The sequence below is a fragment of the Pyrus communis genome, chromosome 8 (genome assembly GCF_041283825.1).
Source record: "Pyrus communis isolate YQ-2024b chromosome 8, ASM4128382v1, whole genome shotgun sequence".
NCBI classification, from domain to species: domain Eukaryota; kingdom Viridiplantae; phylum Streptophyta; class Magnoliopsida; order Rosales; family Rosaceae; genus Pyrus; species Pyrus communis.
The window spans coordinates 17783418-17797430 of NC_142572.1; the positions used below are offsets into that span (position 1 = coordinate 17783418).

Below are 14013 nucleotides of genomic sequence, written 5' to 3' on the forward strand. Positions count from 1 at the left end.
CAGCAATAATAGCAAAGGTGGTGATTGTGGTGGCAGGGTAATGTTTGGGTGGTGGAGTAGCGATGGGGGCAGTGGTGATGGAGTAGTGATGATGGTGGTAAAGGTGGCAATTATGGTGATGGTAAAGTGGTGGTCATAGAAGGGGTGGTGATGATGGTCATGGCAATGATGGTACAATAATGGCAGCGGGGATGGAGGAGGAAGTAATGATGACATGGTGGTGGAAGTGTTGATAATGGTAGTCATCCCATTATGTTGGGTGGTGTACTATATCCTCAGAAAATAGAGAAAAATGAAATCCATTAAAATCTTATGGGATAGGTAGGATTTGTTATGACAAAAAGCTTGCCATAAAAGCACTCAAAATCCATGACTCTTGAAAATCCTTTAAAATTTTAACTACATGGATTTTTGTAGACTCACAAAAACATAGAAATTTTAGACTTTTTGGAAGTCATAAAAGTCTTTATTTAATATAGGTGATTTTCGTTGACTCCTTAAAGGTTTTATATATCAAATACACTTGAATTTGAGAGTCTAATAAAGTTCATCAAACACAATACACCATTTTAAGCATGAAGGAATGATGGTGGGTGAGACGTGGAAAAAATGTATGTACATAAAATGAAAACTAAAAACTTGTCATCAGTTTCAAATTTTATTTCAAGCATTCTCCTTTATTTCTCCATCTTTCCTTTTCACCAATTTTCTTTATTTGTTATTTTCCTCCACTTAGATTTATTCCCTCAATGATTGTAAAAAAATAAAAACAAAATCGTTATAATCATGCTGTAAACGGTAAATGGTACGTCCATGACACAAATCATATGAGTTGCATCAACTTGAGGGATCTAATTGTTCTACCAAAGGCTTGCTTTTTGCGGAAATTATTGTGAGAGACAAAATTTTGTCCTTGGAAGGGAAAACCCTACTAGCACAGGCATTGGTTTTTCGTCTAAAAGTGCCAGCCACAGCTGGATACTGTCCTTGAGGGGGCAAGGGGAGTTTCTGTTTTTCTTCTGAAGAAGGCAACCAGAGTAGCTAGTTATATCTGCCTATGTGATCTGTAAGTTGAAGGCTGTTCACAGTGGGGCATCTGTATATGCTAGCTGCAAAGCAACAACTGGAACCTAATGAGTAGACTGCAAGTCATTTCCACATTCCTCTTTACCGGAAAATAGAAAGAGAGTGTAGAAAACAAAATCGAGTGTTGGAAACTACTTCAGATAAAAAATTAGGTTCGACACCGGTTCACTTGTTTACAAAGGAGACGGAAATCTCCTCAACACTACATAACATTAATTGATACAGAAAATAGATAATTGAGATTGAAAATAAAAGATCTTTAACAGTTTGAAAATCAAATCTAATGGTTAAAACACATCTAACATTGAATGATATGTAGTGCTGAAGCTACACCTACTGTAATTTACTAGGAATATTTCATTGAATGTGTGATACACAATTCTAAGTAGTTGGATGGTCCGACCATTCAAGCCATGGCATTACTTGGTGAGATCAGAATTTGTTTTGATGAGAACAAGTCAGTAACAAGCTGGGTCTTGCAAATATATATGACGTGGCAAAGGACCAATCGGAGAGTTAACTGCGTTTCATGATTCTGGATCCTCTCCGGATCCTCTTTGTGAGAATTCCGGAAATCCGTGAATCGTGTTCGTTTATCGTACATCGTGCGGTCAGTTTTTATCAGGTATTGTTTGTATTTAATTTTAAATAATAAAATTTAAAATAATTTCTAACCGTACGATGTACGATATGCGGATCTCTGGGATCCTCACAAAGAGGATCCGAAAAGGATCCTTATTCGGGTCTCATAAGAGTTGGAGATGGGGATGCATGACAAAATGGCCTCTGAAGAGATGAGACGTACAATATATGCATGTGAAATTGTTACGTCTTTGCCCTGCATATCTGTCAACCTGTCCCACAAAGTCTTTTCTTTGAATTTTCCAACCAATTGTATAATCTCTTGTACATCCTTCACCAGATCCACCAGCATGTCCCTCCTTTATATGAATATATATGGAAGGTTTCCCGTCATTGTTTGTGATCCGATACAATAATGCAATATCATATGTAAGTTCTTCTATACATTGTATTATAGAATCGAAACCCCTCGTAGTAGTAAATCCATTCATATAAGTTGTTCTCCTTCCATGGCTTCATATACATATGTGTGTGAATTATGAGTTTCTCATCAATTTTATATATGAGTTCACCGTTATGTCTAAAAAATTCATATTACTAGAGAGAGAAACTCGAACACGGAGCTTGAATGCATGAATGAATGACCTTAACCGAATTAATCTTAAAATTAGCAGGAACGGTATTAAATATTAGTGCTTGCTTACAATGGCGGAGGGTTCTTCACTCTTGCTAAATTATTACTGAAATATCATTATTCTTGAAAAAGAATGAAATACAACCTTAACATACGAATCTCCACTTTACTCACTTGCTTAACATGAAATAACTAACTCTATGCATAAATATAATACTAATAATAACAATAATTTGCTTAACATGAAATCGAATTTGGCATTGACACAATATCAACTTTCGTTAATATTTTATTAGGATACGTCCCAGGCACAAATGCATACCAAAACCACCTCAAAGGAAAAAGGAATCAATTAAGGGCACTTGCTCTCGCCCTTGGAGTTTTTGAGGTCCCTGTAGCAAGGGCACTCGTCCTTGTTCCCATAAGTCACCGATGGAACGCATCGACATTTCTCACAACAGATTCCACAGTACCTCAAGCACCTGTCCTTATATCCAGCTTTTGAACATCTCACCCCACACTTGGAGTCACAAAAAGCTGCAAAATTCGCATGCAAATAGGTTAATTAGAACATCATATATATATATATATATATATATATATATATATATATATATATATATTATCAGATAATTTACTTTGACAAAACTATATTCTAAATACTCTATCTGACAAAAGAATACCCGAATTAGATAGTAAGAAAGCGAACACACTATCGTCACTAATTAATAACTCATATTTTACCGTATATTCTTAGTTTTAGAAACAAATTAAGAGAGGAAAAAAAATGAAACAGCAATATTATGAACTCGAGAAATATCGTTAATTAATTACATAAAAAGAGTAATTAGGTGGAAAAAAAGAAGAAGTAAGGATCGTACGAGAACCAGCCATTGATGCCTCAAAGAAAGAGAAGGTGAGGACAAGGCAAACAAGCATAAAGGTTGCAGAGAGGAGCTTCATTTTTGCCAAGAAGAAGATGAGAGCGAGGTTCAAGATGGAAAGATTCGTATTCCAGTGAGCAAAGGAAACGGTTTTTTTTTTTTTTTTTTTTTGGGAGTGTGTGGTACTTTAGACGTGAGAAATAAGGAGTATTTATAGTACGAGGGGTTGGTAGGTGAAATAAAATAAAGAAGATTATTGCGTCAACGTAAAAATAAAATAAAGGGTGGTGCAACTGGCGGAGCTACTCACAAAGCTAAGGTTGGCTTTAGCTCAGGAAGGTTTTTTGTAAACTCATGTTTTAATGACTTATGTTAATGCATGAAGCTTATATAGCCACCCAATTTTAGTATAGGCTATTACTTAATGTACATTTAGTGCATGATAGGTAATAAATAATATTTTACCCGATAAAGATCATGTACATTTTAGGCTGACCTGAGACCTAGTATCTATCAAGAGTCAAACTCAACTACACAAAAGATCCTAACCACTACTATAATCTCCAAACTTCCCTTCTCAATAATCCAACCATTTCCAACACATGAGTAGTCCTCAAATTTCTATTTCATTCCTCACATAACATGCATAATCAACTAATCATCCAAAAAATACATTAAGATTCAGTTCGCATTCAGAATCAACATTCATATCCAAATTATATCATACAATATGTTATAACAATAATAAGAAGGTTTCCCAGAACCACCCCACCACCACCTCCACCTTGATTCAAAGTTAAAATGAAGCTCTACGTCATTGACTTACACCTGGGTCCAATTCGCGCGTTCGTAATCACATGGTGCAAGTCAGCACTAAACTAAATAATGATAATTTCAATCGTACACCCAATCTAAGAGTTAGAATATAAGAGACGTGTGTGTATATATGTCTGTACATGTAAAACTTATATCCATTCAATTTCAAAACTAAAATAGTTTACATAAATACACGTATGTATACATATAAGGCTCATATATAAACCCGTATATATGTATCATATCAAACAAACTAAAAGCACAATTTATTTTAAAGTTGTTTTGGTAAATCAGATTTCATTAAACCAGACAGACCAAAACCTGTTTCTGATTCACTTGACAACAAAACAATTACTTATTTTTCATCTTATTGAATTCAGGACCTGTCAGTAGTGAGAAGCAACTCAAAGTTTTGGTAAAGTAACATAAGTAGTTGATATAGTGTGTGTACAGGATAGGATGAAGAGACAAATTTTTTTACCAATATTTTTACATTTTTTTTAGTCTTTAGTTCACATGACACACACACACACACATATATATATATATATATATAACACACACACACACAGATACATACATATATATATACACAGATACATACATATATATATATATATATAAGAAAACCATTTCAAAGTGATATACAATACATAGTTGTTTGGAAAAGTACAAATCTCGATATAGTGTGTGTGGGGATAGGATGAAGAGACAAACATTTTGACCAATATTTTTACATTTTTTTTAGTCTTTAGTTCACATGACACACACACACACACACATATATATATATATATATATATATATATATATATATATATATATATATAAACCATTTCAAAGTGATATACAATACATAGTTGTTTGGAAAAGTACAAATCTCTAAGTGAATTGTATTTGTCAAACCATTAAATAAAGTGCATGTCAAGAACAGACTAGCAACTTGTATACAAAAAGAAACATTAAGGGGGTATCCAATAAACTGAAACCATATAAACCTAGTTCTGGAATACAGATACCATATAGAAAATCACCAAATATTGAACAAGAGAGATATAAAATAGCTGTGGAATGACTAAAAGAAAATATGGAACCTTTACCCCATTTTCAGCAAGCTACATATACCACGGGCCAGGAAGCACCTCTCCATCTCGCCGCTTCTGGTTTCTTAGCCCTTATGCTTATCTTATCCTCTCTCTCTCTTTCTATGACTCTATGTCATCAAAATTTAGTTTGCATAAGGAACGCTACACTAAGAAAATAACTCAACAATTGAAATGATAAAGCAGGGAAGAAGGGAGTTTGTTCGAACAAGGTGATATTTTTTTATTTATTGAACAAACGATATTATCTACACTAAAGGGAAGGGAGTGGGCTTAGCCTTACAATGAGCTAGCAATAATGTACGTAGTTCAAATTCGCATTTGGCGAGAATCGAACGTATGACCTCTCACTTACAAGTGAAGAGGAATACCACTAAACCATAGTACTAAATGGCTATACAAAGAGATTGATTGATATGAATAAACAAAGATGTTATAGCAGATTTTTTTTTGTAAAGGGGACCAGCTAGTGGCTTCACCACAACAGTTCATCCTCTTCGGGGCCAAAAAGACTCATAAAGGCATTCCAGCCTCTCTTGCCACCGTCGTGCAATTTACCAGCGCCAGGAATAATAATAAGTTACACAGTATTTATAGCAAAGCTAAAAGAACAAACTAACAACCACTTAGTAATACAGTCCAGTTCACTTATAAATGAGAGGTCTTATGTTCAATTCTCGCCAAAGACGAATTTGAATCATATTATTATTGTTCGCCCATTATGAGGCTTAGCCAACTCCTCCAACCTTTAATGTAAACAACATTGTTTGTTCAACAAAAAAAAAAAAAAAAAAAAAAAAAAAAAAGAACAAACTAACATAAAGTAAGTAAAATACGTCGGCAACGAGAGAAGAAAGAGATGGTTCAATAAACAGAGAGATAATATGACGACAAAAAAAATAACAGAAAGATAAGAAACACTTGGGCAGCAAGGTATAGATAATTACCACCAATTTGCAAATAAATTTTATTATCAAACGTAGATTTGTAAATAGCATGTAAAACGTGGCTAACAAATGATTTGTTTCTTTGTTAGGATAACCATAACGATAAATAAATATATTTTTAAGATATGAATGAGGATCATTTTAGAACTCTAGGAGAATAGATGTTTTAGGGCGGGATCTAAAAGCTCTCCAACGTGTTGCAGAGCCTTCGGCCGTGAGAGGGGAGGGTCCTTTGGCTTCCTATAAATATCGGCAAAGGAAACTAAAATACCATAAAAAGTTTTAGGTTCAAAACAAGAAAAACCAAGTATTTCCTTCAACAATAATAAAATATTTTTTAAAACACAGGTCTTCACACGTACCAATAAATAATGTATATGAAATCGGATGTATCAAAATTAAAAATAATGTACCAATATCAACAATATATGCTAAATCAAACTACCAAAACCGCAAATAAACATACCAATCAATGATTTTTACAAATTCAAATGTACCCAATATATAATATACATAGTATGTCAACAACTATAAGTAAAAAAACAGCAAAGAAAAATAGTTTGACAAAAAAATTGGAAAAAAATACACAGTACATTTTATGTTGGATCACCAACCATTAGGGAAAAAAACAATAAAAACAATCCATTTGGAAAAGAGATAATGTTTAATGTTGTAGGACAAATTTTTTTATTTTGATCGATAAAACATATTGAAAAAAGAGATAATAGAGTTAATAACTAATATCCCACTAAATCAGGAAAAAAAAAAAAACAAAACACATCAAACAACTAATAGGGTTCAAAAATTAATAATAATTAATTAATATTTTATTTTAAAAAATACAATAATTACATGTAATTTAAACTAACAGAGAATGCTGAGTTGTCTGTGACATCCCGTCCCGGAAATATCGAAACGTACGTGTGAAATTACAAGTTTGCCCCTAGTGCGTTTTTGTCACGTTATTGGTTGTTTTGTGTGGTGTGACAGGTGTTGGACCACACACACACACACTCACAGACACTGTCTCTCTGCCTTTCCCTGTCTCTCTCTCCCCCCGAGCTTCATTCCTTCCTCTTCCTTCTGAAAACGTACGGACAACACACAAAATCACCCAAACCTTAGCAGATCGAGGGAACCAACTACACCATTGAACTCGTGAGGTCGAGGGGAGCACAGCCATACCATTTTCAGGTGAGAAATCCTTCGTTTTCACGTCGATTCGACAATGGCCGATTTGAGTACTATTCATGCAAAGATTATTCATTGAGTTTTTGGGATTTCTAAGCTCGTAGGTAGCTTGGTGGTGTCCCAAGGAGCCTCGGAGTGCTTCGTTGGACGATTTTGGACGTCAGGATCACCATGGTCGAAGTTGGCCGAGTTTTGAGTTTTGAGACAGGTATGATCGCGTGGTTTTTAGCTTTTAAAAGTTGTATAACGTGATTCTACTAGTCTAGGGCTTTAATTTGGTTCAAGAATCATGAAAAATGGTTGAGAAACGAACGAGAAAACAAGGTTTGAAGTTTTTCCAGTTTTCCGGCGCCAGCGACGGCACCGGAGACTGAACGGAAAAGGTGACGGAATATTCCGTCAGAGCTGACGGAATATTCCTGACGCCGTTGACGGAATCTGTCATAACTGACGGAATATTCATCACGGCGTCAGTTGACGCCGTCAGTGTGCGCCGCACGTGCCTGCGCGTGGCCGGCGCGTGTGGCCGTGCCTTGGCCGGCGCGTGGGGGCTCGTGCGGCTGAGGAAAATTTTTCTAAAAATATGGTTGTGATCCTGAGGTTGTGTAGAGCACGTTGGTATATTCATTTGTCCATTTTGAGCAATGTATGAGAAGTTATTACGAGAAATTGGTTATGTGCTTTAAAGTTAACGTTTTTATAGTTTTTTCGCATATAGGTGACACGTACCCCGAGGACGAGCGTTCGCACTCGAGGCAGGGGGCTACGACCCTTCCACATACCAGTGAGTGGGCTTTTGTTTTCCGTATATACCTATATACATTTATATTCCCAGAAATTGTTTAAAAAGGGTTATTTATGTTATGCCATGCACTTTATTATTATCGTTTATGCATCATTGCATGCATTAATAGTGGCTTGCATATACATATGCATATTGGGTGCTGTGGACGCACAGGTAAGTGCCAGGTAAGTGATATTCATATTTACTTTCAGCAGTAGTTTGAGATGCTTAGAGAGCTCATAACCTGCACCCCCGGTGTTAGTGCTCCCGCCCAGAGTAGGGCACAGTCATTCACGTGATGTTCACCTCCCGCACCACACGCTCAGCTTGGATCCAAGTTAGGTGCATAGTCATGTCGTACAGACCACTTTAGGTGGTTCCGACTCGTGGGCAGGTTCAGTTATTGAGTTTGAGATTTGAGCTCTATATGCAGCCGTACAGGTCACGTTAGGTGACTCCGGCTGCCAGATGTTGTGCTATTGATGTGATTTATACCTGGGCACTTGCATTCATTATGAGGTTCTGACATGGCATATTCTGGAGCATGATTGGCATACCCTTGAGCATGTTTGGCATATCTATACATACGTATATATGTTTATTTCTGGGAAGTATACAGGTTTTACGGCGAGGGGTTAGAATGTATTTTGCTAAATGGTTTTCAAAGAGCTTTGTTTTTGCCCACTCACGCTTTTGTTTTGCGCCCCTCCAGGTTCTAGTTGATTAGCAGTTTCGGTGGTATTCCCAGAGGATTCTCCCGGCTTTTCTGACAGATACTCACCAGCGTAGGGTCACCTTTGGGTGTACTTATGTCGCAACTTTTCTTTTGGACTGCTGTAGACCTGCTCTGAATTTGTCTTTCACTTACGCTAGCACTTGTTTAGTACTTTGTATGCTAGTTTTTAATTATTCGTACTTTTATATTATTACTTTATTGGCTTCCGCACGTGCACATGGCTACGTCACCTTCGTGTGACGGCCAGCACGCTCCGATCTCGGTCGGGGTGTGTCATGTCTGTTGGTGAAAACACCTTAATTAAATCTTGAAAAGACACAAATATTTAGTCTAAAACATATAAAAAAAATTGCAAGGGATTCTAGATTCCTCTTTAAATTAAGTATCAGAGAATAGTTCTTACAAAGGAGATTATTGCTTCAACATTAAATAGGAGATTAATTTCACACAATAAATCTATTAAGGCAGTTTTGGATAATTTTTGTAAAGGGATTCTCAAATGTTCTTGGAGATTTTATACTCTCAATTTAATAAACAATGGGTCAACATGATTTGACAAAAATAAGGGTATTTTTATCATTTAATCCTTATATAGTAGATATTTTTCACGGAATGATCAAAATGATTGATGATGGAAAAACTCAGGGATCTATCAATTTCAAATCTCAATGACCAAAATGAGGAGTTATGTCAATCTCAGAAAACATTTTGACTAAAAAAACCTACTTTAAAATATAAGAAATCCTAAAGTGTACCAGAATTTTCATAACAAAAGAGGGTTGAGAAGCCGGCTAGAATAAGAGTGCATATAACCCCGGAAACAACAAAAAAGAAGAAATTAGGCCATCTCTAACCGAAGGAGGGCCAAAGGGCTCGTTTTAGCCCTCTGGCTCTCCAAGAAATTAATATTTTAACGAACAGTGTAGGATCATATTTTTTACCATCTCCAACCGAGGGTCAAGCATAATTTATTATTTAAATTTAAAAACTACAACAACTTAAATTTAGAAACTACAACTTATATTTAAAAACTACAACTAAAATTTAAAAAGTACAACAACTTAAATTTAAAAAGTACAACAACTTAAATTTAAAAATTACAACAACTTAAATTTAAAGTCCATAATTAATATCATCTTCATCATCTACCATTGTAGGAGTATAGTCAGAGGTAAACAACTACCGTCGGGCCATAATTTCCCTCTTTCTCCTAACAAAATAGGCCTTACTCATTGGAGTGTAATCTGAAGTGTTCCTTTGCATATTCCTATCAACCATCTCTTCTTGTATTTGTTTGGCCTGTTCTTCATGCCTACGGTTCCTTTCTTCTGCGGCAATGGCATTTTGCTCCACCATTAATCGCAATGACATCGCCACTTCCTGTTGAGCGGTGTAATCATCTTTTGCCTTACCTTTTTCCTTCAACCTTCAGGCCTTGTTTCGTCCCATAGTGTCACATCCCGGCCTGGGGGGACCACTTCCCGGGCTCACTCCACCACCGTAGCACGATATTGTCAGCTTTGGGCCCCGACCATGCCCTCACGGTTTTGTTTCTAGGAACTCACACGAAAACTTCCCGATGGGTCACCCATCCTGGGAGTGCTCTCGCACGCTACTCACTTAACTTCGGAGTTCCCATGGAACCCGAAGCCAGTGAGCTCCCAAAAGGCCTCGTGCTAGGTAGGGATGGGAATATACATATAAGGATCACTCCCCTGAGTGATGTGGGATGTCACAATCCATCCCCCTTAAGGGCCCGACGTCCTCGTCGGCACACCACGGCCAGGGTTAGGCTCTGATACCAAATTGTCACATCCCGGCCCGGGGGGGACCACTTCCCGGGCTCACTCCACCACCGTAGCACGATATTGTCCGCTTTGGGCCCCGACCACGCCCTCACGGTTTTGTTTCTGGGAACTCACACGAGAACTTCCCGATGCGTCACCCATCCTGGGAGTGCTCTCGCACGCTACTCGCTTAACTTCGAAGTTCCCATGGAACCCGAAGCCAGTGAGCTCCCAAAAGGTCTCGTGCTAGGTAGGGATGAGAATATACATATAAGGATCACTCCCCTGGCCGATGTGGGATGTCACACATAGCCCTAGGTATGGAACCTTCACCCGAAGACGGATTTTCAACCCTTGTTTCTTGAATGGTAGGAGATCCATCTTCATCCCCATCTACAGCTGAGGATACAGTTTCGAACACTGGTGTAGGACCTACCCTATGTTGTGGTGGATCTTCAAATAACACCCACCCTTTACAAATTTCCCAACAACCGTGATACTGAAAGGGTTTCGAGTTGCCCTCCATATACAATTCTTCCGTTTGGCGTACCTAGAAAATATAATTACAAAAATTAATGGAAATTAAATGTCATATAATTACAAAAATTAAAGGAAATTAATTTATGAAATCAAATGTAATATAATTAAATATTTAAAATAAATTGTGAAAACATACTTCGTCGTACTAATTGGCACCGCTTTCATGTCTACTTGCTACTGCTAATAGTGCTTGATGCCATTTATTCAAACTTGGATGAAGATGTTTATTCTATCTTGAAGAACAACTCTCGTGGTTTCAGGTATTCGGTGGAGTGGTGCCTTTGTGGAAATCATAGTATTTTTTGGACATACGAGTCCAAACACCTTCACTTGTTTGAGAACTCCCCCTCACACGATCTTCCGAGACCCATCTATAAGCCCTGCAAAGAGCTTCATCTTCTTTTTAGGTTCAAGCCCTACTTTTCATTGCAGATGAGGCCATTTGAAAATTATTGAAAAAATTGAAGGAAAGATTATTGGAAGAGGTAAGAAAATAGAATGTGAATAATTGAAATAGAATGAAGTGAGATAGTATGGAATGGTGAAAATTATGTGACAAATGGTGTAGGAATGGCTTAGGAATTTATAGGAAAAAATGAGAATTTTTTAAAAAAAATTTGGCCGAAAAAAAAAAAAATATATATATATATATATATATTTCAAATCCAACGGTAACTGACGTCAACTAGCCGTTGGTTTTGAAATTGTGGCCCGGCCCGGGGCTAGCTAGCTGGCTAGGTTGGGCCAGCCGGTTGGCCCTTTGGCCCTTTTTTATCCCATGAGGGCCTGAGGCCCACGAGCCATTTGGCTTAGCCCTCAGTTTGAGACAGTTTTCGGACTATTTTCGGTCCTTTAGCTCTCTGGACCCTTCGGTTGGAGATGACCTTAGTCAATTTCATGCTGACCACAAGTCAATGTTAAACGTTTTCAAATTTGCCTATGCCTCCTTTTAAGTGGCATTACATTGGATTGGTACGTAACAAGTGGACTTACACCAAAAAAAAAAGTGCCAAATAATTATGTAAGCTACGAAACGCGTTTAGTATCTTTCACTAAAATGGAGAGACGGCTAAATAACAAATAAGGTTGTAGGTAAAGGTAAAGAGTGGTATACATCAGCATGAGTTGTATGATTAGATTTGTGAGAGAGACCGTCAGATGGTTAATGTATTTTACATAAATAGATAGTCACTTATGCGTGGCAATAAACTCGTTCTTACAAGATGTTCTCCTTTTATGTAGATGAGTTATGAGCTTCTCATTAATTTTATACAATATTTCATTGTTACAAACAAAAATCAATTTTAGAAAGAGAGAGAGAGAGAGAGAGGCAAATACGGGGCCTTGAATGCATGAATGAATGGTCTTAAGACTCTTAACTGACTTAATCTTAAAATAAGTGAGGAACGTTGTTAGTGCTTGTTTACAATGACAAAGTTGTTTCAGTCTTGCTAAATTATTACTAAAAGAGAAATGTTGAGGGAACTCTCTTAAAGTATAACTTTCTATGAACTCTCTGTCACTTCATAGTAACGTCGATTCATGTGCCAATATTATAAAACATTATGTCAAAAGTTTTTGGAAAGTTCCACTTTTGTCAGCATTCTTTTAGCATTTCTCTTACTGAAAAATCATTATTCTTGGAAGAAAAAAAAATGCACCTTGACATTGGTACGAACCTCCTCTTTATTCACTTAACTTGTATGAAATAACTAACTTTATACATACTAATAATAACAATAATCTGCTTACATGAAATCGAATTTAACATTGGCTTAGATTAATAAATAAAAATTACACAATAATATCAACTTTCGTCATTATTTTAGTAGGATACGTCCCAGGCACGAATGCATACCAACACCACCACAAAGGAAAGGGAATCAATATTAAGGGCACTTATCCTCGCCCTTGGAGTTTTTGAGGTCCCTGTAGCAAGGGCACTCGTCCTTGTTCCCGTAAGTCCCCGATGGAACGCACTGACATTTCTCGCAACAGATTCCACAGAACCTCAAGCACCTGTCCTTATATCCAGCTTTTGAACATCTCACCCCACACTTGGAGTCACAAAAAGCTGCAAAATTCATACAATTAGATTAATTAGTTAATTAGAATACCATATATGCATTTTACATAACTCATTTTGATAAAATTATAGTATAAACTACTCTAAATTAATTGACAAAAAAGTACTCGAACTAGACCGTAAGAAAGTGAACACACTATCCTGAAGATTAATTCACATTTGCCGTATTCTTAGTTTTAGAAACAAACTAAGAGAGGAAAGAACAATATTATGAACTCAAGAGAAACATGGTTAATTAATTACATAAAAAGAGTAATTAGTTGAAAGAAAAAGTAAGGATCGTACGAGAACCAGCCATTGATGCCTCAAAGAAAGAGGAGGTGAGGAAAAGGCAAACGAACATGAAGGTTGCAAAGACGAGCTTCATTTTTGCCAGGAAGAAGATGAGACGTTGAAGATGGAAAGATTCGTATTCTAGTGAGCAAAGGAGAAGCGTTTTTTTTGTGTGTCTGTGTGCATGGTGCTTTAGACGTGAGAAATGAGGGTTATTTATAGTACGAGGGGTTGGTAGGTGAAATAAAATAAGAGAGATTATTGCTTAAACGTAAAAATAAAATAAAGGGTGGTGCAACTGGCGGAGCTCTACTCACAAATCTAAGGTGGGTTGTTGCCTAGGAAGGTTTTTCGTAAACTCATGTTGTAATGGCTTATGTTAATGCATGAAGCTTATATAAAGTACCCAATTTTAATACAAGTTATTATTCAATGTATATTTAGTGCATGATAGTTAATAAATAATATTTTTTTATGCTAAAAATAATAAATGAGTTTTCTCTCCCTTCCCCATCCGTTTATCCTATTCGTTATTAAAAAAAAAAATGATCATTTACCTTATAC

General features: G+C 36.6%; 2 protein-coding genes across 2 annotated transcripts; both read right to left on the reverse strand.

Annotated features, from left to right (window-relative positions):
• Positions 1 to 2394: 2394 nt before the first annotated feature.
• Positions 2395 to 3515, reverse strand: LOC137716736 (peamaclein). Its single transcript, XM_068456115.2, has 2 exons — positions 3184 to 3515; positions 2395 to 2839 (listed from the first exon to the last, which is right to left on the reverse strand). Exons 1-2 carry the CDS (start codon positions 3263 to 3265, stop codon positions 2655 to 2657), a joined length of 267 nt encoding a protein of 88 aa, XP_068312216.2. The 5' UTR covers positions 3266 to 3515; the 3' UTR covers positions 2395 to 2654.
• Positions 3516 to 12736: 9221 nt separating this feature from the next.
• On the reverse strand, positions 12737 to 13670 carry LOC137716733 (peamaclein). The gene is made up of 2 exons (XM_068456111.2): positions 13462 to 13670; positions 12737 to 13164 (listed from the first exon to the last, which is right to left on the reverse strand). Exons 1-2 carry the CDS (start codon positions 13541 to 13543, stop codon positions 12980 to 12982), a joined length of 267 nt encoding a protein of 88 aa, XP_068312212.1. The 5' UTR covers positions 13544 to 13670; the 3' UTR covers positions 12737 to 12979.
• Between the last annotated feature and the right edge of the window lie 343 nt (positions 13671 to 14013).